Raw genomic sequence first — 27,964 nt, 5'->3', positions numbered from 1 at the left:
ACAGAGGAAAATACCATCACATTTTATCCGATCAAATCCCACCAAGATCTTTTCCTGGATGCGCTGACGAAACTGCTGCCTGTTTTTTTTCCTGTAAACTCTTGTGGCTTGTCCACGAAGCCCAATCAAAAGCTGTCAGGACCCTGAAACCCCTTTAACTGGAACTTGGCCGCCTGCGCAGCACCGAGCGGAGGGAGCCGTGATGTGTTCACTCCTGGCAGACTGAGCGCATCTCCTCCAGTTCTCTCTCGCTTTCTGCATCCTGGAAACGCAGTAAGGGAACAGATAAATATACAGCCTAATTGAAACAATTGAAAAAGAGAATTTCCCTTTTCTTCTCCAACCCCATGCCGGGTTTTCAGTAACCCCAGCCTCACATTCTTCCTCCCCCTTACTTCCCTCTCCACACTACCATCTTTAAGCCTATTTAAGTTTTCCAAGTGAAAAAAGAGTTTCTCTTATGTTTCCTTTATGAGAGACGAGAACTGACAACCAGGGCAGCTGAATTCCACCCTCGGCTCCCTCCCTGACTCTCAGCCTGGATAAATGCCTCTGTTTTCCCTTCTCAGCCTGATGGAAGTTATTTGATTGATGAGAGAACTAACATTTGCAAAGACTTAACCAAAGCCACTTAAGCGTTGGCTTCCTTGCTCTCCCTTGCTCGACTCCCACTTGTCATTTCAGAGCAGGAGAGAGAATTAACCGTTCATGACTTTCCTGCCTGGTCTCTGCTGAAAATCTCAGTGCTTTTCTGATGAAACTCTTATGCCTCCGACACAAGAATCTCTTGTTCTTTTGGAAAAAATCCTCTTCCTGTGTATCAGCTGTACAGTTCTCACTCTGTCTACAGAGACTTCCAACCAGCCTACGGTGAGGAAGCAGAGCCAGGATATTTTCTTCTACAAGAAGGGAACAAGTTCTGCTTCATCCCTGGTTTCCCCATTTTCGGCAGCAGCCGGTGGCCAAGTGGCTGATGTGATCTTGGCCCTGCCCTGCAGGTGGTAGCCCAGGCGAGCCAGCTCCTCACCAGCTGGTTTGCCAGGATCTCTCACATACCTGTGGTTTGAATCTCAGCACAAGACTTTTGCCACAGCGACCTAAAAACTAATCGTGGCCTTAAAAGCAGTGATGTGAAAACACTGTGTTTCTAGAATCCTGCCTGTTGACTCCATCAGCCCAAGGCTGAACTGCAAGAGCCACAGGACCCTGCTCACGTTACTTTCCTTGCATTTTTCATGACGATGCAAATAACATCAGATTAATATTAAAAGCTGATGTGGTTTCAGTTTCCAACTGGCAGCAGTTTGAGGGCACCTTCTACACAGTTGCTGCTTAAGAGGCAAAATGCAGAAGATCTCCCAGCTGGGGAGCGCTGCCACACAGCAGCTCTGACACGCAGTGCAGCCTGCTCTCCACAGCCCTGTGAAAGTAACAGAAGAGCTGAAATATCCTAGATATTGAAAAATAAACGAGAATGAAAACGCTGGGCAGCACAGCCGAGCTTCTGAGCAGCTCAGCACAACTTGCTCCTGCCTACGGGGTTTGAGAAGCCAAGTTTGTACCAGAAGAGCTCAATCTCAGCAGCTCCTCCAGAGCCACCTGGGCCATGGAGAGTGTCCCAGCCCCGGGACAGCCACCCAGCTGAAGCTGTCCCACCTGAACTGAGCTGGCCAGGCACGACAGTGCCCAAAGGAATAAACTGCCCCAAAAAAGAAGCAGCGTGCAGTTCCCCAGTGGCTTTGCAGATACTCCCGTTGATGGGCTGCAGCAGCACCACTCACACTGCTGTGCTGGCCTTCTAAAACTCACTCTCAACTCATTACTATCTGTCATTATTTTCCTGAATTGCTTTAGGCGTTCTGACAACAGGCCCCAAGAGAAGAAGAGTCCACACGAAGGAACAAAACACTTTAAAACCCAGGCGTACAAGCTGGAACATCTCTCAGAAATCAATTTTATCTCCGCTCATCCTCAACCTGTGCTCACTGAGACCGCTACCTCTTTTGTATTAACGGGCAGCTCCGCAGCAAGATTCATCCAGAGAGCAGCTGCAGAGTGGTTCCCCAGGTCCCGGTAACACTGAGAAAGAAAAACGACAACGTGAGAAGAGTTAAATGGGGAAAAAAAAATAGGCAGCAAATGGAACTGAGCGATTATGGACCCTGGGAACTGATAAAGAGAGCTATTTCTACCTCTCAGCCATGTGCGCTGTTTCAGGCTTCTCACATTTCCTGCAGTTTCCTTCACTCACAAAGCATTAAGTCACCATCACATTAGAGATTACTAGATTTCTGATTTTTTTTGTTTTGGGCAGGGAGATTGGTTTGTTGGTTGGAGATTTTACAGTATCCCTGAGATTGTCACCATTTTCGAAGCTCTGTTTTGATTTCCATTCAGCCACTACTCCCCACACCACCTTCATTGTAAAACCTCTATTCCGAGAGCACATCACTGCGAAGCTGACATTCCTCAGGCTGTTAAAGCTGGGGTTCAGCCACAAGCACCGTAACTCCTAATATTTACAGGTCTCTCGGATCTCACAATAGCTGTAAAATATTTTTCATTGTGAACTCTCCTCCTACAGCAGAGAAAGAGCTGTCCCTCCGGGTAACAGGAAGGGTTTCGGTGCCCAGAGAGCCATGGGGGCATTTGCGGGCTATGAAATAAGCAGGGGAAAAGGAAGTGGTTGCTTAAAAAATAAATAAAAAAAATCCAGCATTGTAATCACCATAAAGAGCCAACATTCAGTTAGGATGAGGACAACAGTTAAACTCCTGCAGGGCTCTGAAATGTCACTGCACGGTATGTGCACGTCTGTATTCTGGTGATTTTCCTGCGGCGTGGGATAGTTCTGGGAGAGAACTCTCTGTTCTGCTCTGAGTGCTCTCAAATTCTGCATCTGGGGAATTCAAAATAGATGGAGTCACAGACACCCTCAGAGCCCTTAAACACCCTGTGTCCCTGCACACCAGGCAAAAATGTCAGAAAGTGACTATAAAATACAATTCTCTTTTTTTCTTTGAAGTCTGACCCATCAGAGCACCATCTCCTTCAAAATAATTAGATACCAAGTACACTTTTTAAATTTTGTCATTAAGGACGTGACCCAAAGTGACAGAGCCTGGGATTAGGGAAAAAAAAAACCCAAACCAAACCCAAACAGGTACAATGGTCCTGTTAACCTCTGGGCTAACCTGTGTCTGCAGAGCGTTTCTGAAGCTCAGTCACATCTGCCACAGCCGTGGGGAACTCTTAGCCCAATAAAAACGTATCAGTCCACGGAGACTACACACAAAGAAACCTCAATTTTTACATCAACTCTGAAAAATCTATTTAGGTTGAGACTTGCGAGGATTTGCTGCTGCAACCTCACTGGAAGTAAGTCCTAAGTCTCCCAATCTCTACTCCCTACAAGGCGTTTAGGGGTGATTTTGAATTTCCAGGAATGCTGGCTGCGTTTACAAGCAAAGAGAGAAGCAATTAAGGGCACATTCATCATGGCACACCAGCAGCCAGAAACAAAAGGCAGCCGATTTACAAATATGTAGCTGATTTTGCCTAATCACCTCATGACTGCTGCGATATATCACAGACAGAACCCAGCTGGTGGGAAGGCTCCTGCCCCTCTTCCCTGGGTTTTCCTCCCCTGCTGTCACCTTCGTTTTCCTTAATGAGATGCCTGTTGTGAAATAAATTCTGCACCCAGGTTCCTGGGATAATGTACTCCAGACCGAGCAGATCCCATGCCTTGCATGCTACCCTGATAAAATTCACATTCTTTGGGACACTGGGAATTCAGGAATTTCACAGAGAACGGCTACAGCTACTCTTTGCAACGCCCACTCTGGCTAATATTTCTAAAGCTATTTGAGCTTTAAATATTACTAGACTCCAACTGGAAATTGTAGGAATTAAGCAGCAATTTTAACATTTAATAGCTCAAAGCCAATTATTCCCTTAACGCAAAAAAAAAGATCTCCAGAGCTCCAGGTATTTCTGGTGTTTTTTCTATTTAATCATTGCTCAGGACTCCCATCTTTATTGGTAAAACAGAGACATACTTTATCCTCCCCTTTTCCCCAGGATTCTCTTTCTGTGCACACCACAGAAATCCATGGTGGTGGGGTTAAACCTCCAGCCCGTGGCTCACAAGTTACCAGTGCAGCTTTATATAGAATTTGATTTGTTAAAAACCAAGAAGGATGCTCCACTGGATGACTCAAAGGCAAAATCCTCCCTGAATTTTAATGCCTCTGCACAAGGCGATTTGGCCTTTTTAAAAAATATCATCATTTTATAAAATCTTGCTTCTGGATGAAGTAATTTGCAGGTACCTAGCACTTCACAGGCAAAGATAATTTTTTAAAATACAAATATTTCTTATCCTGGAAGCATATGGCTGAACTAAAGAAAGCAGCGAGTGCCGGTTACCTTGGCAATGTAGACTCTTCCTGCTTTGGAAAACCCTGGGCTCAGTTCCTCGACCTACAGAGAACAGAGGGGAGGGCGCAACAGGCAGAAAGGCTGACATTAGTGTAGGGAAAGGACCAGTTAATGCTTACATCAGGCTTATTGCATCTCTTAAAAAAGAAAAGAGGAAAACAGATGACTAAAGCCTCCTTTTGTAAATAGATAGAGCAGCGTAAGAGTGTTCCACGGGCTCACCTGGCCAGGCTAGCGAAGTCCCAAGATTCTCACCAAGTGCCTGTGACTCACTGAACTCCATCCACACTCCCACCCGCTGTAGTGCCACCGAAGGATGGCGAGTGGTGAGGGTGAGCACTCAGCAGTGAAGGGACACTCAGGACCAGCTCCAAGGATCTCTCCTGCACACGCGCGTGCACTGTTTTACCTCCCTGAACCATCCAGTCTCATCCACTTGGGCTTCTCCCGACTGTGCCAAACCTCAGGAATCTTCCCCCAGTTTTTTATCTCCTCTTTCCCGGCAACTAATTCCCAGTTACCCAGGTCACTCTGCCTCCTTCCATTCATCCCTGTGACAGTCACCACTCTCCATGCAGCTTTGTTCTAGCACGCTCCTGTAACGAACCCCTGCCGTGACCCGTGTCCCATCTGCGCTCAAGGTCCCCAGCATGCTTTACCAAGATGCCCAAGCCCAGCCCTCAGAGAAAGCACTGAGGGCACAAGCAGACAACGTTCGACCTCTTTGTTCCACTGTCTTAGACCTGGATCCGTGTGTGACAAACGCAGAGCTGCCCTTTGCCGGAGATCTCCATTCCCTGAACACACCAACTGTGGCCGAAAGCCGAGATGACCTCTGCTGAGCATACGGGAAGCGCACGTGTTTGGGGGATAATTAGCTTCCAGGGGGATGCTTCGTTGTGCTTTTCAAACTCCCTCTGTATCTGACCAAAGCTAAACCTCAAGAAAACGCAAGTTCCCGTTTCAAACCCCAGCGCTGGTCTTAAAGTGAGAGCCTGCTCTTCTCTCTAATGAAAAGAAACAAAACACTTCCCCTCAAACTTATCTCTGAAATAATTTAACCACTTTGGTGACGAGTATATTGCCTAGAGCAGATACCCATAGCCAATTCCCCCTCAAACGACTACATTTTGACAAAATTCTAAGAAATTGGAGTCAGCATGCTCTTCCCTGACACTTCACAGAGCTGCTGGCCCAGCCCAGGAGTTATGAAGTGGGAGGGCGAGTGGTTTCTCTAACACTTCATCAGAGGTGCTTAAGAGTGGTTCTCACAGGCACAGCCAAAGCCACTCTCTTTAACTCATTCCTCTCCTGCAGACCCTGGCAACAAGAGCAAGATGCTCAAAAATGCCATCTCTGAAATTCTTTTTCATCAACAGGGGGACAAGAAATAAGCCTTTCAGAGGGTAGGGTTCTTACACCATAGGAAGTCCTCTTCTTTCAAGAACTACATAAGCAATGTGCCCCTCAAACCCTGAAGTAGTTGCCTTTAAAAGTTTGAATTGGAGAAGTTTGACCTAATCAGACAGCTTTTTAATACAATATTCCGAGAGAAATTAGAGGAGCAGAACATTGTGGGTATCTGTGTGAGTGTTCCCGGGGGGAGCTCACTCAGATCTTACAGACCACACGCGTCCAGAAACGCATCCCTCTGCTACACAGCTTTTAAAAGGAAACCCAACATCCTTAAAAACAATTCTGATCGCTTTGGGTCTAGTTCTGAGGTCTTGAAAAATCATGTTCTCCCATCTGGCTGTTCTATAACAGAGGCTCCAAAATTTTTTCTTCCACCAGCTCTTCTTCCACAGGTTCTTGCCAGTGGAGACATATCATGGAGCCCCCAGGGAGCAATGAGTTTAAGCAGAATACAAGAACTCCAGTTCCACCTGGGACTGCATGTGCCAGGTTAGCGATTCCTGTGCTTATCGACCAGATTTCATTACCCGTAGGAAGCTCTGCAGCGCGTCCTGGACCGTGGCTGTAGGAGGGGCTTCAAACAAGGCAGAAGCTGTCTTTTTCTCGAGCCATCCCAGGTGGGAAACCTGCAGGGAGAGGGAGATGGAAGGGTCAGACCCCCCAGAGACACAGCACAGGCAGAAGTACGCAGACAAGGAGTTATCCTGATCCTTGGAGCTGGCTCATGCGCCTGGGAGAAAGCCAGAGATCTCGGGAGTGGTGGCAGATTCTGGACAAGCGTCCAAGTCTGGCCGTGGAGTTAAACCTGATTTGCTTTTCCTCGTCCCTAGTCAGTTTGTGCAGTTCCGCCCATCAGCTGCCACATGCTCACAGCAAGATCCGTCTCTGCAGCTCGATATTCCAGGCACAAACAGCGTGGCTGGGTGGTCCCGAATCCCAGCCGCCCCAGCTCCTGGCAGCTCCCACCTCTGTGTCCCAGCAAACACCCACGTGGAACCCCCTCTCCCAGCTGAAATCCCGTACCAGAACCTGTTCTCACCACACACAGATCCCTGGATCTTTGGCTAAAGCCTTCCCACCAACACTCAGTCACGTTTGGAGAAATTGGTAGCTATTATAATTACTTCATTTCTTCTCCTGCTCCCAGCTCCTCCCTCTCTAGTAAGAGCCAGCCTGACATTTCCGTGGGGGACAGGATGCATAGGGCTGTATCTTCTGGTAATATCTTCTTTAATACTGTATAATTCTTATAATGCCAAACAGCAGCAGCACCAGCATGTTTCTGCATACAGCTGGTTTTGTTTCACAGCCTCAGCAGCTCGATGAGCAGTAAAGCTGGGCAGAAAGTCCCCGACAGAATAAAGAGGTAGGAGCTGCCACTGGTTCAGCTCCCTGCTCCTCCCTAATTACCGGTGGCAATTATCTCAGCTACATTGCTACAGCAATGTGTGACTTCATTTCTGACAGCAGCAAAGTGCTTTCAAATGGAATAAACTGAAAAGTAGAGAGTTACTGCAAACTCTTATTTCTTTTTATAGGCACTAAATCTGATTTATGGCCTTTGACTCCAAGCTTTTCCCTGTCGAGAAAGGCAGAGCAGCCGGCGCACGCTCCTCCTGATGCCTCCAGCACGTCGTGTAGCGGCGGCAGAGGAAACACATGCAAAGGATTATACCGATATACTGTGTGCAGAAGCCCCTGCCAGCCCCAAAACGTCCCTGATCACATCCATATGTGCTTAAAGGATTGGAGGTGGTTTGTTTTCCCTGAGTAAAGCAGGGGGAACAGCGAGCTGGTCTGCAGCTCGTGCTTTCCCTGATCCATCCTCTGCCGTTTCACCTCCTGTGCCACCTGCAGCGACTGAAAAACTGAGCCTGGAGCCTTGAATCCTTCAGAGTACTTCAAAATTAAGACTTTTAGCAAAGAGTTCCCCTCTGGGAAAGAGACAAAAAACAGGAGGAAAATGAAGAGTGGAAGAGTGGCAATAACTAAATGAAAGAGCAGAACCCAGCAGCTTTTACTCCATTGCACAGAGAACACCAAGTTCTCCTGAAGCACTTTGTTGACGGGGGAGAAAAGCATTACAGCAGCAAGAGCAAATGGCATTGCCCATACGGAACAGCACTCCTCATGCCTTTAAAAACCTGAGTGTGTCTGGACACCACTGGCCTTTCTCTGCCTTTGATGGTCGGCAGAGCACGGCGCTGGGAACGGCGCAGCCAGCGTCGGGCCTGACCAGCAGCTCAGCGCTTCCACTGTCCCTCTCTCGCTTTGAGCTGACACAAACTCTGATGAAAAACCTGTACCGTTTCAAATCTAGCACAAAGGTATCCATTTGAGGTTATTAGGAGGCAGGTGAGGGAGACGGACTGCCCCAGACCTCTCCGTTACAGTGAAGAGAGCAGCTTGGGAGGAAAGCCGAGACTCCGAATGAGACACCGTGTCCCGGCAGACAATAGTTTCACCAGGGCTTTTATAAAAGCATTGAGGAGCTACATGTACAAGAGCATGAGCCTTTACACCATAAGAGGTTTGTGAATGCAATGCATTCATGGCATTCTGCAGCCAAGTGTTTTTCTCAGGACTGAAATGAAGAGTTTCTAGACCCCCTCCAAGGGCAACTTTTAAACTACTCCAGGCAACCAGGCCGTTCCCACACCTGCACTTTCTGACACAGTACCTGAGTTCAGCAGCTAAAGTGCGTCCCCATCCTTACAGTGGGTTGAACCCACCGATCTTTCACTCGAACAGGGAAATAATTCCAAGGAGGAAGAAACAGCAATGAGGAGGAATAAACTATCTTACCTGGTAACACCACCTGCCCAAAAGATAGTAAGCCTTTGGATCCTCCGGTTTCAGTTCAATCGCTTTATCGATGTGTTCCTATGGAAAACCATCACCGACACACATTACATTGTCGTTATTAGCAAACACAACATCCACAAGAGCGGGTGAACAAACGTGGGGAGCCTGCTCGCAGGCAGCTGCTGAAGAGCTGGTGCTGTTCCTCGTTACCACAAGGTAATTTCATGTTTCAAGTTCTCAGCCTCATCATATACATATATTTTATTCGCAAGACTTTTCTTCTTCGTTTTTGTCTGATACTACAGTGTGCAAAAGCGCAGAGCCAGACCAGTCGCCTTCATCACACATCGCTGGACTCACCTTCCTCAGCCCAAACCGCCCACTCAAAGAGTCTCTTTGGGACCCGTCGCTTCCCCAGTACGAGCTGGAGCCAGTTTTCCTTTCTACTCACCTTAAAAACATACGCAGTCTGGATGCGCTTCTGAATGCTCTCGTGTTCCGCTAGCTGCCCGCAGAGCACAGCGTACCTGCACGGAGGAGATGTCTGTGTGAAATCAAACCCGTTTCAACATCCATTTACATCCTGTTCACAGCTTCAGAAGGAGGATACAGAAGCGCGTTAAAGCTTCCCGATTTGCTGGGGAAAACAGGCATGCTGTACAGCTTTTACAGGGAAGGGACATACGCGGTAGAAATTCTGTGCAGAAGGTGGTCTTGGCTTGTGGGATGGTGGCAAGTCAAGAGGAGTGGCTTGGTGTGACACGGAAGCTCGTGGCCCCGGTGGCTGGAAAGCCCTCCTTCTGCACAAACACCTCTACGCTCCACACTTCCTCACTCAGCAACGAAACCGTGGCAAACCCAGCACAATGAGGAGCAAACACTACTGCGGCGAGCGCCAGAACTACAGAAAGCTCTAATTAACTAAGGGGTGCAGCGACCTTCCATACAGACCCCCCAGACTACAGCACAGTTGGCTACTTGGAGGGAGAGCGCTGCGAGAACCTACCCACATCCTGCAGCCCGACGGCCGCCCCGTGGGGAAACAAAAGAACATGTTTTCAGTGATGCGAGTGCAAAGCTGTTCGGTTTTCTCTAGCAAGAGGGTGATTTTTGCCCCCAAGAAGCACAGTACCTACAGAAATCAGTCATTTCCTGAGCTGTGAGAGTTTCCAAGGACCCCTGGAAGTGCCCCCTCCCTGCATGGCTTCCCCAGAGGTTCCTTCCCTTCACTGCTCCCTTGCTCCAGCGCTGCTAGATGCCGTGTCTCACCCCAACACCCAATGTCCCTGGGGACAGGGAACCACTGCGGAATTGTGCCTGTGGGAATTCCTCAGGAAACTTCCCCATCTCCAAGTACACGCTCTTCAGCGTCGCCAAAAAACCCACAACACGTTTCACACCTCATTGCTCTCGCCTGAGCCAAGTTTTCCACGTGTAAGTCACAATACACATTGCCTTTCCTGAATACTTACAATTTTGTCATTAAATCTCACTCCTTTAACATGTTAATTTTCTTGTGAAAAAACTCTGCTTCAGTTCTAAAATTCTTATTTTCCACAGTAACGGAAAGGATTACCAGATCAATCCCACATCAACCCCCTTTCCTCCAGCTGAAGGAGCCCCCAGCTGCACTGCCACAATCCCTCACTTGCAGACGACGAAATTAAGTGCTTTTATGATCTTCCCCAGTTTGTTTCCCAACAAACGTCAGCCCGTGCTAAGTACCCCTAGCCACAACATGACCAGGGTTTAGAAATACAAGCCAATAAAAGGTTTATTTTCTAAGATCAGAAGATAAAACATTCCCGTACAATAAATCACGTAGTCTGCAGCCCTGTCTAACGCCCAGGGACTTGCTGGCAAATGGCTCCTGTAGCCACGCTGTTTGGGCTCCCAAACACATGGGCAGGCATTAAGTACAGTCGGGTCTGGTTGAAGGTTCTGCCACAAACCAGGGAAACACCATGACTTTTTAACACGGGAGATAAAACCCCACAGAACCCCCTCTACAGCACCCCATGGGTCCCAGGGGAAGCCTAACGAGCCCCATCTCCAGAGCGGCAATAAATCCGTCGGGACACCGAGCCAGCCAAGCCCCGTCTCTCCTCCCGCAGCCATATAAATGTCAAGTGGTGCGATACGCAGCTGTCCGGAAATATAAATAAAAGATATTTTTTAATGGCCTGGTGAAATGTTACATAAAACAAGCCGTAAATACTAAGCCTATCTTTGTGTCATGAAACAAACTGGAAAAAAAATAAAATAATGGTTTTTCACTGCAGTCCCAGGAAAAGACGACTTTATCTGGTCCAGCTTTGCTGGTCCCAGCCCTGTCCATGGACCTCCCGTTCCGTCCTGTGCCCAGAGGCCCAGGGCCACCATCCTGTTGGTGACCTTCACATGCAAGACTCTGCAGTTCTGGGATTTTTAGACTCTAGAGATCTCCACATCCCAACTTCCCTCCCTCTCCCGGCAGTGCCGACGTGGTTTCCTGCTTTTATCTCTCCTGCTTGTTTAGCTTGGCCTGGTGGAGCCATTTATTGTGTGAGATGCCGTGGGATGGATGAGGAGAGGCACCGCTGGCAGCGGGAACAGCAGAGGTTAGAAATAACGGGTTGGGGAAGGGGATTTTCATCTTCTGCAAAGAGAACATCACCGCCGGAGCACCGCTCGGATCCAGGTCTCTGCAGTTACCAAAACCTTTATTATGATCCTGCTCAGCTAATTATTAACCAGAACCACTCCCTGAGTTGCCAGCACTGCTCCAACCACACATTCCTGTAGGAATCTCAGCTCAGTACGGATTCCCCCGTTTATTAGAAAACGAACTCTGTGGAAGCAGATACTTCCAGAGGAGAGAATATTGCCGAAATGAGTCAAACAGCAAAGTCTGACCATCACAGCATGGAGTAATGAAGTTCTTCCCTCTTATTGACATCAAAACTCACTTCATACGCATTTAACTAATTTTTCATCGCAACACACAACCAATTAATGACTAGCATATATTCCTATTCAATCAGCATCAGCTGTGAGCTGAACACAGCAAAGCCAGCCTGGAGAAACTGCTCAGTGCTGCTGCCAGGAAATCAAGAGAGAGGTTTTATCACACACAGACAAGGAGATAAAATCCTTGCTGGAGCTCAACTTTCAGTTACCAGAGCCAGAAAAAAGCTAGAAGAATAGACCCCTTTCTAATCACATACATAATCGGGAGAAAAAGAGCTCCAAAATATACATCCTGATAAAGAATCTAGAAGTTTTCCTTACAGGCTTGAGGCACGATAGCTCTTAAAATATCACCTTGACTCGGAAGGCAGAAAAGTGCAGCCCTGGGAATCTTGGGATGAATTCAGACAATTGCTCGAATCCACTTCCAGGCACAGAGAAAACCTGCTCGGATGCTTGGGGTTGTCTTTAACCAGCCACCATCAATGAACCGCTCGCGTTAACGCCGTCACCACGTCTCAGCGACGGATGGGAGGCAGGAGTTTCTAGCAACTCGAATTCCCAGGCTTGCCAATGAGAGGGGCAAGGACAAAACATCAACATAATCTAAATCTCCTGCTTTTAGAGAAACGGAACGAGGACAAAAAAGACAGACTGGTGTATACAGAGTTTCAGGATCGCTAACCATCCTTTTTGTGACGTTCCTGTAAGCAAGCAAAGGAAACATTACCCTGTAACGGGTACAAAGCTGATCTGCAGCCCATGGCAGGGTGAAGGCGGGAGGCTCGCGGCCGAAGGTCTGTCTAATCTGTTCCAAAAAGCACCCATCAGGAAGAACGTGACTTTGTTTTGGAGTCAGCAAGTTACCCCAGTCCCCTTTACCTGAGTTTTTCCACAATTAACTGTTCTTTGAAAATTACTGTGAATGAACGGACACGGAATGGCAAAAAAATCCCCTGACAACAGTGATGCTATTAAATAACTCCATTAGGTTGGGTAATATAGTAGAGATTAAATTTAAGTAGGCTGCAGACTAGCATATGCTAGAAAATTCACCGATTAGTGGGGTGTTGGCTGCAGAGAATCAAATTTAAAGGTTACAGTAGATCATAAGCAGCCCAAGGCAATAACATGATGCTGTACAAGCAAAGCCTCAGCTAAAGTACTGTGTGCAATTTTTGAGTAATAAATTAAAAAGAAAAAAAAAAGAAAAGGACAAGTTGGATAGAGTCCATATGACAATAAGAATAAGAGTTTGCAGAACACTAAAAGACACTAGAAGGCTGTGACGAGTGGGGCTGCTTTCTTTCAAAACACGGGATGAACACAATAACAATCCTACTCTCTTACAAATAGCTCGTCACCTTAAACTTTTTTTTCCTCATGTCTAGACAGGACAGAAGTAAAACTAAAGCTTAGGTTGACATCAGGAAAAATCCACAGTTATATATAATATATACATATTCGTATAGTTAAATACAGTACTTGCCAAAACAGGAGACGGGAGAGAAGGGGCCAGCACAAGGCCCTCGGGAGAAGCTGCCAGGGACAGGGGACAGTTTCGGTACCCACCGTGCGCCGCTGCAAGACGAGTGGGACGACTTTCCAGAGGTCCCTCCCAACTCTCTGTTCTTGATCCCATTTACACTAGAAACCAAACACTTTTCTGGATCAGTTAAAATTTCATTAGTGATTTAAGTCAAAATTCAAGTGACTGCCACAGAAAAGAAAGGCTGAAGTATCCCCTTCTCTACCTGCACTGAAATCTGTCTTTCCTTGATCCTAAAGAAGTTAAAACCTTCATTAGCTACCCCAGCTGGGGCACAAAATGTGTCTTCAGTTTTGTTCAATGCCTGTGCTGGTTTTATCTGCTGAAGATCTTGTCTGCCTCGGGAGGGGGCAGGAAAGGACCACGTGCCTTCTCTTTGCAGAACCAAAGGTGCCCATCCCCAGTGCAGGCTGAAGATACAGACAGTATTTACTGTTTAGAACGTGCCATTTTTGTGGAGTGACCTCATGCTTATCTAAATTTGTGTCTTTCCCCAAGATATGTGCAGTTTCAGCTGTCCTGCAAGAGCCACCAGCAAAGAGGCTGGACACACCTGGGCAAGATGTCGAACCTATAAAACAAAAGGCTGCAGGAACTACTAGTGCTCCAAGGAAGGCATCACCTGCACCAACAACGATGAGAAGAGCTGCAAAAGAAAGCCTTTTTGTAGTGCAGGAGCTGCTTTCCACACTTGCAGCGTTATCACCTGTGCTACAAGAGCTTTCTACTCATATATTTGCACTCCCGAGATCTCAGTTCTCAGAACTTCTCCTTTCTTTAAGCCCAAGTAAAAAGCGACCCAGAGACTCCAAATGTCAAGTTACCTCACTATTTCCTGGAGAAGGAGGGAATATTGATCCCTGCTGAGACTTCTTTTGTCCCTGCTCATACTTTTCAGTACTTTCTCTTCCTTGGCTCCTCTCCCACGTTCCCAACTCCCCGTGGCTCGGGACATAGAGATGTTCCAGGGTATTGACACTCCGATGGAAGGAGGGACCCTCCCGAGGCAGGGGGATGCCATCAGGCGGCTCTAGCTGCCTGCTGCTTTTCCTCCTTTACTTTCTGAAATATCTTCTAACGCTATTCCTATTTGCTTCTGCCCCTAATCTATGTTGTCAGCAACTTCCCTGGCTTCATCCACCCGTGGAGCAGGAAATGCTCAGCTCCTAAACCCAGACACAGCTCCAAACTGGCCAGATCCGGGCAGTCATCCATGAAGAGTTAAGTCCTGACGTACTGCCAGTTGTTAAAACTAAAGCTATCTTCAAGTCATATCCGGAGTGCTGCTGCTTTTCCCCCAAAAAAATGCTATCTACCCACGGGAGAGCCAGATGTCCACCAGATTCCAGAAGGGCCGGTAGACAGTCCAGTGGCTGTCGAGTGTATGAGACGCTCCACCAAAGGGACAGACTCTTTAGAAGAGAGGGCACATTCTGGAAGCTCATCCAGCCCAAGAACGTGTCCTCCTCCCGCTTCTGTGTAACACATATAACATCTCCCGAAGGGCCAAAGCTTATAACCTCTTCTGCAACGACAGCTTCCAGCAGTCAGCAAATAGCATTTAACCTCCAATGTGAAATTTCAACTCAAACAAAAGCTGCTAATACAGCACCTGCAAAATTTTTCCCAGATGGAACCCCGAAATCCCTTGCTGCTCTGGTTGTACTTCCAATGTTCCTTTTAACAACAGGAACGGAAGCCAAGGCAAACAGACAGCTCACAACCCGTTCCCAAGCCCTAAAGCTGCTGTTACGCGCCTGCAAACAGCCGCACCGAACGGCGAGGAGATTCTACCAGGGCCACAGTTGTTTCTCTCCCTTGGTTTGGGAGGATGTCACGTATTCCTGTGTAAGCAGCAGAACGTACCGGTTTGTGCAACGATCCATGTCCCTCCCACCCACCCCTAAAAGTAAGAACAGACTTAGGAACTTGCTCTATTCCCTATTCACGAGCTGAAATCAGCAAAGGGAGTAACCAATTTAGCTGGACATAGTATCTATCTGCTCAGAGATCTTTTCTAATTAAAGCAGAGAATGACCCCGATGTCTCTATCAAAACTAGGAATCAAGTAATTATAGGACAGGAGTATACAGGCATTAAGGACACTTGGTACCACATCCATCAGCCTACAATACACAAATCTCTTCCAAAGGCACTAAATATGGCTCGTTTCTATATCCCAGCGGTGCGGGGGAAGAAGGCAGAACAGCAATGATGCTGCTGCAGAGCCTGACTTGGCTGCAGCCCTGGCCCCCCCAGCCCTGCAGAGACGGCTCTCGGGAGCAGCCCACTACAGTCACAGCTCTGTACCAAACCTAACGCCAAGAAGACCCAGGAGATCCACGAAAGGGCTCTCCCTTGGATCTGGGCAGATCCCGAGGCTGGGCCAGACAGTCCCAGACACTCGCTGCTTCCTCTGTCGTTCCTCAGAAATCCCCAGGAGTGGCGCTGCCAAAGCCCCCACCATCCCGACATTCACGCTCTGCGCCGCCGTCGCCAGCGCTCCGAAATCCCTTCTCGGCCACAAAGTTATTTCCTTTGTTTGTTGCTTTAGAATGGCAGTCATCACCACAGTGACTCTGAGGCACTGAGAGAGGGGGGGAAAGTTCTACTTGCAGGGATGAGCGTAGGCAAAGTATCTCCTGTCTCGCTTGGCAAACGTCCCTCCTTCGAGCCAATAGCCAGGGAACGATCTGTGCAGCAGAAGCAAATGATACAGCACAGAGAACAACGGACAAGCACCGACAGCCAGCGCAATCACATCTTAAGTAATCCATACAGAGCTGGAAAGGGAATATTTCCTGTCCCGTTCATGGCAGAAAATAATTATTTCTGTAAGTGCTAAAGGTAGTCACATATTCATTTCCCACAAATCCCGTGCCTCCTGCACGCCGCTCTGCCCTTTCCTCTCTCCGGCTGCTCTCTCCAGCCCAAAGCACGATGCAGACGTGCAGAAGCCTCACCCCCATTAGGAAATGAGACGGGTCCAACAGGACCAGAACTGGGCCCTCTGCCCCCAAAACCACTGCAGGGAGCGTGGGCACGGGCTGTACCAGAGGCACCGACAACATCTCCCTCTGCTTAAAAGGTGGAGATTCTCTACCGAGACACAATTAAACATCCCACCGCAGCCACTGCTCGTGCCCACTACAAACCCCAAATTCCAGAGCCAAGCGATCACCGCTGTACCTTGAGGCAGAACCGCGCTTTGGGAAACACCAAACCACCCCGTCTGGAAGTGGTTCACAGACCTCAGGACTCAGCCTGGCAACTGAAAACCCGCTCCTTCAGGACGATAAGGCAGGAGACAGAGCCAAGCACCATGATCTGCTAGAGATGGGGCACGTGGTGAGTCCCAGTATTGCTCCTTCAGAGCAAAGCTTTAACTGGGAACCGCAATTCATTACTAAGAGCTGAAAAACAGTCTTTTCAAGACAACAAAGGCATCTATTTAGATGCCGGTAGTCCAAACCAATCCTCCAAATAAATTTTGTCATTGCAGTAGAGCACAGATCTTGTTTGGTAAAGGCATTCAGCATCCTGTTTTCCCCCATAATTTCCATTGAAAAAATAATTTCTCTTTTATTCTATTTCACATGTTGTCAGTCCTTCACGGTAATTGCTGATAAACGCTGTTCATCAAGGAATTCACCAGAACACCAGAGAAGCCTATTCCCTTGCCCCTACAAGTATCTGCACCACTCTACAAACCCTCTTGCGGTGTATTTTTTAACAAAGGAGAGCAACGCTTCCAATCCTGTACATGGGCTGCAACCACAGCCTGGTCACTGAGGCTGCTGAAGAGAGCAAGGTACCTCCCCTCTCGCCCACCTCCTTATGAAATCCTGCCCAGCTGCAGCGTGAAACAAACAGAACACCCTGCTGGGATAAACTGCAGATTATTTCATCCTTTATCATGAAAAAAAATAATATATAAAATGTAAAAAAAAGAAGAGCCATATGGTGCTGTCCCAGTTCACATCAGAGCCAGAGTGCTTTTTGCAGCATGACAAGCAGCAGCCGGTGCCAGGCCAGAGGACACTCTCCAGCAGACTATAAAAGGCTGTCTGATAAGAGTGATGTCTCTCCTTGCTCCAGAATTAAGACAAATGTAAGAACATCGGCGCAGCACTAAGCCCTCGCTCACAGGCCTTGCTGGTCGAGGCAAATACATCACCTCTTGACATACAGCAAGCGGCAGAGCATTATCGAAATGTCAATACAAGTAAAAACCAACAATTAACCCAAGAATGTCAGAGGAACACGGAGGAAAAACCTCATTCATATTTAATAAGTAACTCTGAAGACGCTGCCCCTACAGCTGGCCCTGAGCTTGGCTTTGAAAGACAACACATCCCTGCACAGGGGGCTGAAAGGGGGCCAAAGGAAACAGCACTTGGGGAAGAAAACAGAGAGAGCCTCACCATATTGAGCTCTCAAGCGCAGGAACTGGCTTTCTCCAAGTTATCTGTGTGAAACGTTCTTTGGCAGCCCGCCTACAGCCAGCGCAGAACAGGGCACTCTGAGATGCATTTTCCCAGGAAAAATGCACTGCTGAGAGTTCAGCTCCTTTCCGAGCCGAGCATCGCCTGGGCACGCACACGGGGCCCAGAGCTGCTCAGCACCCTGCCCTCTGCCGCCTTCGGCACGGGAAATGGCACAATTCCCAGGAAAACTCCCAAACAAACCACACTCCACCTTTTCAAACCACACACACTTAAGCTATGAGTAGCCCAAAGAACATGCACTCTGCTTAATGCAGCCTGCAGATGGGGCTCGTTGTACTTACTCCTCCCAAACTCATCGTGTCAACGCTCCCTTCTCCAAGCCCCATCTGGAAGCTCAACCTTCACCACCACCACCACAGTTCAGGGACTCATTAGGTGCAGGCTCACAAAAGCCTCAATACAATCTGCTCTTAGAACCCACAGAAGTCCATTATTCTTTTTGGGAGCTTTGCCTGAAGAACGCTTCTGGCCGTCTCGTCGCAGAGAGACATTTCCTCTTGTCTCAGAGAGGAATTCATTAAATTGGCACCAGCAAAGCAAAGTTTATTACTATCATCACAACCAAACCTACCGTCTGTCAAGCCGTGGCTTTCTACAGAAAATAACATCAATGCAGTATACTCCAGGTAAGAGCAAATAAACTTTGTTTGGGTGTTTTTTGCTTTTAAACACAGCTCAGCTCACAGCAATCTCCAGGTCCTCTCCCTGGGCATCTTAAAAGCAGGAAGTGAAGCGTCACATACCACTGATGGCACTCAGCGCTTTGGTCCCATTTCTGTAAGGCCATTTCCATCTCTTCCTTCCCTGCAAATCAGTGGTCAGAGAGAATAAATTCAGCCACTTTCTGTACAATAACAGAATGGCACAAAAAGTTACGTATTTGTTAGTTTTATAAAACATTTGGCTTGAAAACATTCCGTAAATAATTTCATACTCTTGCAGAGATATGGAACATCCAAGAGCACTCAGAGACCATACAAATTTTAAGTCGAGTAGCACCGTGGTTTCACCTCATGTTGAAGAACAGCCTTTTATAATGAAAACATCCTCCCCATCATGCCAAGAGACGGTAATGAGAGTTTTCAACGGTTTTGTTCTGATTAATTTCACAGCCCCGGATCTAGGGCTTATCCCACTTCCCCCTCCCTCCTCTGAGAACTCGCAGTCTCAAAAAGCTGAAGAAAGGGGGAAACGCAGGGTTTTTAACTCTGAAGTGTCAGCTGTGACCTCCCCACTTCCCCTGCCTCCACCATACAGCTCCTCACCATCAGACGCGTACGATCGCTTCTCATCTGCGTCTTCTGTGATTTCACTCATGTCACTGTGTGCCCGGGCCAGGCGCCAGAGGAAGTCCTTCTGGTCCGCGTACTGCAGGGAAAACACACATGTTACACGTTGGGACCCCAACTGCCACGGGAAAAGAGCGCGAGAAAGAAAAATCGAGCGGGGGCACAGACTAGAAGTTGCACAGACATTTATTGAAACCTTAAAAAGCCCCACCTCTACAAGAACTGAAGCAGAACGGCAAAAGAGCAAACTGGATGGCCAAATTTATAATTAAGCTTATAATGCTACACTGCTGGTACAGGTCTAATTGTTGGCACTTTCTAACAAGGAACTCTTCCACTTCAAACCCATGCTGGGGTCAGTTCTTCAGCCTCCACTAACCTCAAAACACTGGGGAAAAACTCCCCCTAAACCTCACCACTTCATTAAAATTCACAATTTGAATTTCACTTTTTTCACGCTCCAGTACGTATTCAAACACTTTCACACCCCGCTGCTTTCTTAAACCCAGGGCAGTGCTGTAGGGGCACTGCTAAATCTGAATCGGGTATGTTCTAACAAAATCAAACTTACTTAAAAAAAAAAAAAAGTAGAAAATGAAAACACAACCACCTAACAGTCTGGTTTCTTTTGGGACAGTACTGTAAATAAAAGAAAGTGGGAGAATCACCAGGAAGAAGCACACAAGAGAATTTCAGAAACCAACAGGCCTCTCATTCCTTCCTGCTAGGAAGGTAAAAAACCCGATCTACTTGAAATTAGAACTTTTCAAGTTATCCATTATTTCTTTCCTTCTATTCCTCCTGGAAATACAGGAGCCAAGAAAGTTTTGCTCTTTAAAAGGCTGGTAACATTTTCGTAGCTGCCCCTGCAGAATGCAGGCAGCCGCTATCCGGGGCAGATGGCACACCTGCAACAGGACCTGGCACGGCCACACCAGGTGACAACAGCGACAGCAGGACACCCGCACCATCCAGGCTTTCAATCTCATTCACTAACACAAGCAGAAGTGTTGCCGGACCCTTCTGTTTGAATACGCAACTTATTTCATGAACCACCACATGCGTGCACCAGGCAGTGCTCGGAAAGAGCGAGTTTCCCGACTATAGATGGAGCCATCACACACGCAATGAGGTAAACGTCCTCAAAACGCTTGCCGAGCTCACTGCATGCACTCAGAACTGTTATTTCACGTGTGTACAGTGCGTTCACACAGGGAAAGCGATGACAGGAGGAGACGCAGAGTTCCAAGGCAGAGAGTGACTGGGAGCTGGCTGCCGTAGCCCCAGCAATCCTGGCCTTGAGCCCGCTCCCGAGGAGGGGTCCGCTGGAACCAGCCCGGTCGTGGTGCAGGACCTGGGCCCTGCTACAAGATGCAATCTCCTCTTTCCCAGCTATTTAACCAAAAACACAAATCACTGCTGGAAAGTATGAAAAGGCAACCTTTACCGCCAGTTTGTTATTGAGCAGCAGCTGGAAGCCCTCTCTCTTCTCCTGCTGGTCCCCGCCGTGCAAGCGGTCCGCCTGCTGCAGGAGCTGGCCCAGCCCCTCCTCCAGCGAGGAATCCAGCGTCAAATGCGTTTCATCCTCGTTGACGAGGTCCAGGGAGTCCCGCCGCACCGTCCTCACTGTTTCACAGCTCACTTCGTCTTCCCCTTCTTCGCTCTCTCTCTCGGACTCCCGGTCGTAATCCGACTCGGCGTTGGCTGTGGTGTACCTTTGAGGAAAAAATTAACAAAAAAATTCACAATGCAAAATTAGTTTGAGGAGATGCTGTGCGGCCTCTGACAGCTTTATACACACGGTACAGAAAAAACAACTCTTCCTAACAGAGGAATAGGAGTATCTTAACTTATCCTGGAGAATACCATGCAATTCGAGTGTCTCAAGTAACACACCAGTCGTTATTTCTCACGTAACACACACAACCTCAAAAAGCTGATGAAGAGCAGCCCCCGAACATTAAGTAGTAATGAGTAAAAACTCAGTCACGAGCATCCACTTCTCAGCTACGCACTGTAACAGCTTCTCTTAGGCCTGCAAACCTCAGTGTAAGGGAATTAAACAACTAAGAACAGAGGCAGGACAACTTAGTTCAATGTATGGATTATAAAAGAGAATTTCAACAAAAAACCTGACACACTCATCCATGTGGAAAACACAACCTGAGGTTTTTAGCCTGTTCCAGGAAGTTTCAGACACAATAGCTGTTCTGGCAGTATCTCGCACCTCCATCACCTTGTCTGAGCGCTAAATGTGAAACAGCGTGTTCACGCTGACACGTGAAAGGGTGCAAAACAGCAGGAGAGGGATCAGAACTGTCTCGTGTGGGCACGAAGTCCAGCAGATGAGCCGCAGAAAGACACCACACATACAAAACCCCAGGCAACAATTAGCTGCTGAATTAGTCAAATGAACCAGGAGAAAGCTCAGGTCGAAGTTTATGAAAACAGCTAAAATTAAGTTCCTCCAAATCACATACAGGCACCTAAGCTGGAAATTATGAACAGCGTTACATATGGACTGATCCCATCGCAGTGGGGTGTCTCCTCAAAGAACTCATTTCTTTTTAAAGGAGCCTCTCTATTCGTCCTCCTCACATTGACCTGCGAGCTCTTTGCCATAGAACAAGCCAGTAATTTCAGGATGTGCACTTTCATATTCAGGTTTTGTTGGCTTATCTGACTAGAAAGCTCTCTTCCTGAAACAAGGCCACTTCACATCCCATAAACACTTAATTCTAGGGGATGTTTGTAACTGTCACCCAATTAAGCTGTGCCCAAGCCAACTTTACCAGTTCTGCTAGAATTTAAAGCCATTGCAGCCCGGGGGCAGCCAGTCACTATGGCTGTGCTCCCTTTTGTCCTGCCCCGAGGGAGAGCCTGCTGCTGTGGGTGAAGCTGGAGGCAAAGATAGGGGACCCCAGTCCGTATCTGGAGAAAGCAGTTCCAGGAGCGTGGCCACGCGTACGTAAGGAGACACGTTTGGCTATCGAAGCTTCGGTTTGCTGAGAACTATCAATAACACTCCAGCATTTCCCCCTCTGGCAGAGGGCAAACGCACGCCCTCACCCACCACTGCTGCCCACCCGCAGCCAGAAATTTAACAGCACACCATTTTCACTGAAATATTTTAAGACAAGAAATAAAGTCAGAGTCAGCCTTATCACTGCAGAGGCAGGACGGCACGTGCTACAAGAAAAAGCGCTGGAGATTACACAGGCAGCACTAAATTAATGGATAATGTAGCAACACAGCGGTAGGTGACACTGGCACGGCTCAGTTTCAGATTAAAAGCTTCATTTCTTGATATTTTCTCTAAGATTAATGATGATATTAATTCCCTAGACTATCTCATTTTTGGTACTTGCACACTAACTCCTCAAATTCTCCTATTTCCCTACTATGCAGCAGAGGTGGGGGCAGTGACACTGTCTCACTGCACCATTCCCCCGGCAGCTGCAAAGATTTCCATATTTCAGCTGAAAAACGCTTTCCACGGCTCCTGGAACTCAAAAAGCAGCCAGCGATGGAAGGCTCCTCACACCCTTTTCCCTCCACCACAAAACTGTGTTTTCTCCAAGACAGCCCATACAAGATGCTGCCAGTTTAAAGGGAGAAGTAATACCATATATAACTTCATAAACTCGGAGTTTTCAGGAAGATTAAGGGATTTAGATGTTATCAGCCTGTTTTCTCCAGTTTACGATGATGGAAAGTTCTTAGAAGCATTAGTACGCTGAGGCCTCCGGCCAGCACACATCCTGAAGGAAAACAAAAACATACTATCTGGAAGGAAAAAGCGCTTGGGAAGAGGAGGCAAAGAAGCCCAAAGACCAACGCGGTGCCAAAGCGACAGAGAGAAATTAAACAACCCGAGGCCTCCAGGCTCCCGAGAGCTCGGGAGGATCTGTGTGAACTGTATGTGAAACCAGAGAAGATGCTCATGTCCGTGTGGTTTACAAAATACAGCTGAAATGTGAGTTCTTCTTTCTGAATTTCATTAAGAGACCACCATTGCCAGAAACAAACACACAGCTGAAATCTATCTGCTGAGCACAGGCTCATTCTTCCTCCCAGTGGCTCTAAAAAGCTTAAACAGTCTTTTCCAAAATATACATTTTCTACTAGAAAATGTTAGTATTTACACCTCTAAAAGACAATATTGCACACTAAAGGCGGCTGGTCCTGAGCAGACCAATATTATATCTATTTGTACAGCACAAATACCAGAGTGAGAGATTATAAACTATTTAAATTATTCTTTTTAGATCAGATGAGAGCTTCTTACCCACTAATTCTGCACACTGCTCATTACACCTCGTGACAGATCTTAAACAAAATGTCAGGAGTCCTCCAGCCACCACTAGGTTGCCGATAAAGTTACGAGGTTTCGCAGTGAACTATATCCCTGCTCTGCAGTTCACTCGAGGTCCCCCAAGGAGGGTGCCTTCTCTGAACCTTAGAACTGTTGTTGGCCTCTGTCAGGATTTAAAACCCTCTAACGCTCAGGTGACCCCCAGGGTGGGATCTGCTGAAGACGACTCTTTTCAGGCCGCTTTACAGAACACATCAGCACCCCGATGCCTCAAAGCATCTGCTGTCATCTAGACAGCGAGGTCTTGTCTTCAGAACCAACTATATAGTTTTAAAATACGTTATTATGCAGTCCCACTACCCATTCCACCCTCGTGAATCACTACTCCCTGGCTCTGCTTTCAGGCGAACACCCACTTCAGATGAAGGGAGCAGCTCCATAACCCGAACGAGATCAGCTGAGTCCTTCCTGCTTCACTGATTCCAGCTACTACAGATAAAATACTAAAAAGACTCAGTTTTACAGCACTCATGACGGCTGCTCTCCTGCAGACCCGTGTCCTTTGTTCTAGGGGGCTGCAACAGTAATGGCCGCTTTGTCCGATGACAGACCCGTGCCACCAAGTGTCACTTTGCGCCAGCTGCCACTGAACAGCCTGTCCTCTCCTAACCCTGCCCGCCTGCTCTCAGAGCCCGAATCAGCTGCTCCCTAAATTACATCTCATTTCAATGGGAAAACGGGACAGCTTGGCATGTTTTAGAACACACTTCCACACCTCAAAAGCTCTAGAACTCCTCAGGGTAAGGCTCAGAAGGGAAGCGTTCCATCAGCAAGGCGGCAGTCACACACGTGCATGCAGCAAAGCTCTTGTTATCTGTCCAATATGACAATACTCGCATCTATACTGTCAGTTTTAGTGAGCTCCTTAAATTACACAGTACTTTTCACCTGTTTTTAAACCATAAGAACTCAAGCAACACAACTGATCAGTGTGACACATAGAAAAATCACCAAGAAATACCCTAGCCAAAGACATTTCAGTTAATTGGAATATATTTTTAACTCTCTCACGTTTTCCAGATATTTTAAAATATATTATTATATGGAAGTTTTCTTTATGAACGCTCTCACTCAAATCCCAGGCTGGATTTCTACTTCCCTTCTGTCTGTTAGGTTCCCTAATCAAATTACTGCTTAAAACAATCCTCAAAAATTATATACATGTATTTTTCTTTCTCCCCTTCTCTAAAAGCGGGAATTGTTGTGCTTCTCTCAATCTGGCCCTGGCAGTAGACTTACTGTAATAAAAGTAAGTAAAACCAGGATGACGGATGCCTAGTAGGGAAGAAAATCCCTTCCTTTATGCTATAAACTGCTCCGATGTCAGTAACTGGGGACCAAAGCCCATAAAAGCTGCTCCTCTGCTCACCCTCCTTCACTCTCTCCATCATCTGTGTTGGTTGCTCCTGAGCTGGCTGTGAAGTAAATGGAACTGGAGCCTGTGGAATCGCTTCTCTCTCTGGCAAATGGGAACCGCCTCCGGCGAGTGACCTTCTGGGTTTCCTCCAGATGGGACCTTTGAGGGAGGCAAAAAGAGAAAGAAATTAACATTTCTGCTATTTCCCTTCCCCTCTCCTCTCTAGCAAATACTCTCCATTTCACTTCATACCTGAAGAATTCACACGGCGACTCACTCATGTTCATACAAACATCGCTCTGCCGCGCGTCAAACCATATCCTACAGTCAGAGCAAGTCTGCCCACAGACCTAGTCCATACACAATCCATACATGCAACCCACGCACAGAGGGGTAATCAGATCCCACACATTCCTCTGACTTCCTCCATGAAGAAGGACAAAGGAAACCTGAAACACCTTGCAGCACATAGGACCTTTTATTCTCTATCAAAAGTTACCTACGGTTGGCAGCAAAGAGGAAGCAGCAGTAGCAAGAGATAAAGATTTACACAACAAATAACCTTCCCAGTCTAGAACATGAAGCAAGTGTCAGTACTTAATATTCCAGAAGGAAAAAAACCAAACCCTGGCTAAACATACAATTTGTTTTACATTAACCTCACTGGAGGACAAGATGCAACGCCAGTGGAAACTAAAGAGACATTTTTCCTCCTTTTGGGTTTTAAATTTAACATACTGAATCCCAGCTGTTCTACCACGCTACAGAGTAAATAAGTGCAAGAGCAGAAAAAGCAAGGGGCAGGGTGGGTACCTGACTTCGCCAACGATTTCGGCAGCCAAGCGCTGCAGGCTGCTTCGCAGCTCCTCCACCTCCCTCCTCAGCTCCGAGATGTTCCTCAGCACAAAGTCCAGGCGCTCCAGCACCTCCAGCTGCTCCTCCTGCGGCAGCAGAGCTGCACACACAGACCCGTCTCCCGCCTCCACGGGAACCAGTGCTCTGGGCACTGCTGAGAGAACATGAGAAAAGGCTCATTAGATGCAAACGGGAAGGGATTTCACATGGGAAATTTTAGTACAAATGTGGGTTTTTTATAAGATGGAGGATATGAGGCTTGGTCTGAAGTACTGCCACCTGATCTGGCCTGAGGCTGTGGGCTCTTCAGCTGGTTTACTGCTCCCTCCCTGACATCAGCACCTCGCCACACTTCACAGATCCACAATAGCAATTAGGGACAAATAGAGCTCTTTTAACTACACATCTATAAAAAACCCTTCTAGTTTTTATTTTTAAATGAGCAAAACCCACACCGAATATCACAAAGACTACCACAGAAGAAGAAACTGCTGGGTTGTTCTGGGCTCCCCAGTTCAAGAAGGACAGAGAACTGCTGGAGAGGGTACAGCAGAGGGCTACAAAGATGATGAGGGGCCTGGAGCATCTCCCTTACAAGGAAAGGCTGAGGGACTTGGGTCTTTTTAGTCTGGAGCAGAGAAAACTGAGGGGGGGAGATCTGATTAATGCTTATAAATACTGAAAGGGTGGGTGTCAGGAGGATGGGGCCAGTCTTTTTCCAGTGGTGCCCAGGGACAGGACAAGAGGAAATGGGCACAAACTGGAACATGGGAAGTTCCATCTCAACATGAGGAGGAACTTCTTCACTTTGAGGGTGGCAGAGCCCTGGAAGAGGCTGCCCAGAGAGGTGGTGGAGTCTCCTTCTCTGGAGACATTCACACCTGCCTGTACACATTCCTGTGGGACCTGCTCTGGGTGGACCTGCTCTGGCAGGGGGTTGGAGATGATCTCCAGAGGTCCCTTCCAACCCCATGTGATTCTGTGATTCTGTTCTTTTTTAAAGCCCTAACTGCAAATTAATTTCATTCCTATTCCCCGCACTTCTGTATCAACATCACACTGAAAAGCTACACTCTGCTTTTCTCCTGAATTGCAATCAACCCCAGAGAGCGTCAGCCAGGAAAGCAACCAGCCCACAAGGCAGCATGAGACAGTCAACAAGGACAATGGAAGCTAATTTTGGGAAAAAAAAGTCCCATGAAACTGGTAGAACCGACTCCTTCCAAGCAATACAGTCACAGCCAGGGGCAGACATTTGTTGCAGCAACAGCTACCGGCCTGTCAAAGGCACTTACCCAAGTCACAGGGGTGTTTCTGCTCCGCTGTCACCGCCACAGCACCTGTGCGGTACACGCCACCTGCGGGGAGGCAGGAGAAGGTCAGGGTGCAAGTACCTGAAACCTGGTTCTGCACCATCGCAGACTAAACCACCGTTCACAAACTGCTCCCTCCCCAACACAACAGCAAAGACAAGCCTTCAGATACCCCACCGGAGAGAGGCAAGTAAACGCTCTTCCCTATAAGTAATTTTATTTTTAAATCTACTCTACTGCACTGTACATGTTTCTGAAGGGAAAACACTGGCATTTGTCCTTGCTCAGCCCTTTGTGCTGCCGGGCTCATCGTAAAACCTGGGTAATCACAGAACCATGACCGTTGTGGGTTGGGTGGGACCTTAAAGCCCCCCCATGCCACCCCCTGCCCTGGGCAGGGACACCTCCCACCACACCAGGTCGCTCCAAGCCCCCTCCAACCTGGCCTTGAACCCCTCCAGGGATGGGGCAGCCACAGCTTCTCTGGGCAACCTGGGCCAGGCTCTCACCACCCCCACAGCAAAGGGTTCTTCCCCACATCTCATCTCCATCTCCCCTCTTTCAGTGTCAAACCCTTCCCCCTCCTCCTATGGCTCCCCTCCCTCATCAAGAGTCCCTCCCCAGCTTTCCTGGAGCCCCTTGAGGGACTGGAAGGGGCTCTAAGGTCTCCCCGGAGCCTTCTCTTCTCCAGGCTGAGCCCCCCCAACTCTCTCAGCCTGTCCCCACAGCAGGGCGGTCCTGTCACTATGGACAGCGGCGGGTGCGGTTTGTGTCCCCGCAGCTCTGCCCGGGTTTGGGGAAAGAAAGGCCGGATCCGGGTTCTCAACCAGCGCTTTTCAAAGTTTAACATTCCAACCCCGGCCGCGGGTGTCCCCCGCTGGGGGAAGGGAAAGGACAGGCCGGAACCCCACCGCGCCCCCTTACCCTGGCTCCGCTGCCCCGCGGCCTCCGCCTGCCGCCCGCCGCCCCGCCGCCGCCGCCGCAGCCAGAGCAGGCCCAGCCCGGCGCCAGCCGCCGCGCCCAGCCCCAGCCCCAGCGCCATGGCCGCCGCCAGCCCCAGCCGCCCGGGCCCGGGCCGCGCCGTCGCCATGGCCGCCTCCTGCCG

The 27,964-nt window shown here is 48.2% G+C and overlaps 1 protein-coding gene across 1 annotated transcript; it reads right to left on the bottom strand.

The window, feature by feature from the left end:
* On the bottom strand, positions 1 to 27,949 carry RMDN3 (regulator of microtubule dynamics 3). Its single transcript, XM_074149342.1, has 13 exons — positions 27,784 to 27,949; positions 26,842 to 26,904; positions 25,505 to 25,700; positions 24,704 to 24,850; positions 20,407 to 20,674; positions 18,936 to 19,038; positions 18,414 to 18,474; positions 9,116 to 9,191; positions 8,665 to 8,742; positions 6,387 to 6,485; positions 4,432 to 4,485; positions 1,999 to 2,079; positions 1 to 262 (listed from the first exon to the last, which is right to left on the bottom strand). Exons 1-13 carry the CDS (start codon positions 27,947 to 27,949, stop codon positions 209 to 211), a joined length of 1,446 nt encoding a protein of 481 aa, XP_074005443.1. The 3' UTR covers positions 1 to 208.
* Between the last annotated feature and the right edge of the window lie 15 nt (positions 27,950 to 27,964).

Source organism: Numenius arquata, chromosome 6 (assembly GCF_964106895.1).
Source record: "Numenius arquata chromosome 6, bNumArq3.hap1.1, whole genome shotgun sequence".
In the NCBI taxonomy this organism is placed as follows: Eukaryota; Metazoa; Chordata; class Aves; order Charadriiformes; family Scolopacidae; genus Numenius; species Numenius arquata.
This window is presented reverse-complemented; position numbering and strand designations above follow the sequence as displayed.

What these genes read in the sequence shown, in the direction of transcription:
- RMDN3 (XM_074149342.1), bottom strand. Translation starts at nt 27,949, where the DNA reads ATGGCGACGGCGCGGCCCGGGCCCGGGCGGCTGGGGCTGGCGGCGGCC. An exon ending in GAAACACCCCTGTGACTTGG is followed by an intron (nt 25,701 to 26,841) that starts GTAAGTGCCTTT and finishes ATGTTCTCTCAG; the next exon opens with CAGTGCCCAGAGCACTGGTT. An exon ending in GATGGAGAGAGTGAAGGAGG is followed by an intron (nt 20,675 to 24,703) that starts GTGAGCAGAGGA and finishes TTTTCCTCAAAG; the next exon opens with GTACACCACAGCCAACGCCG.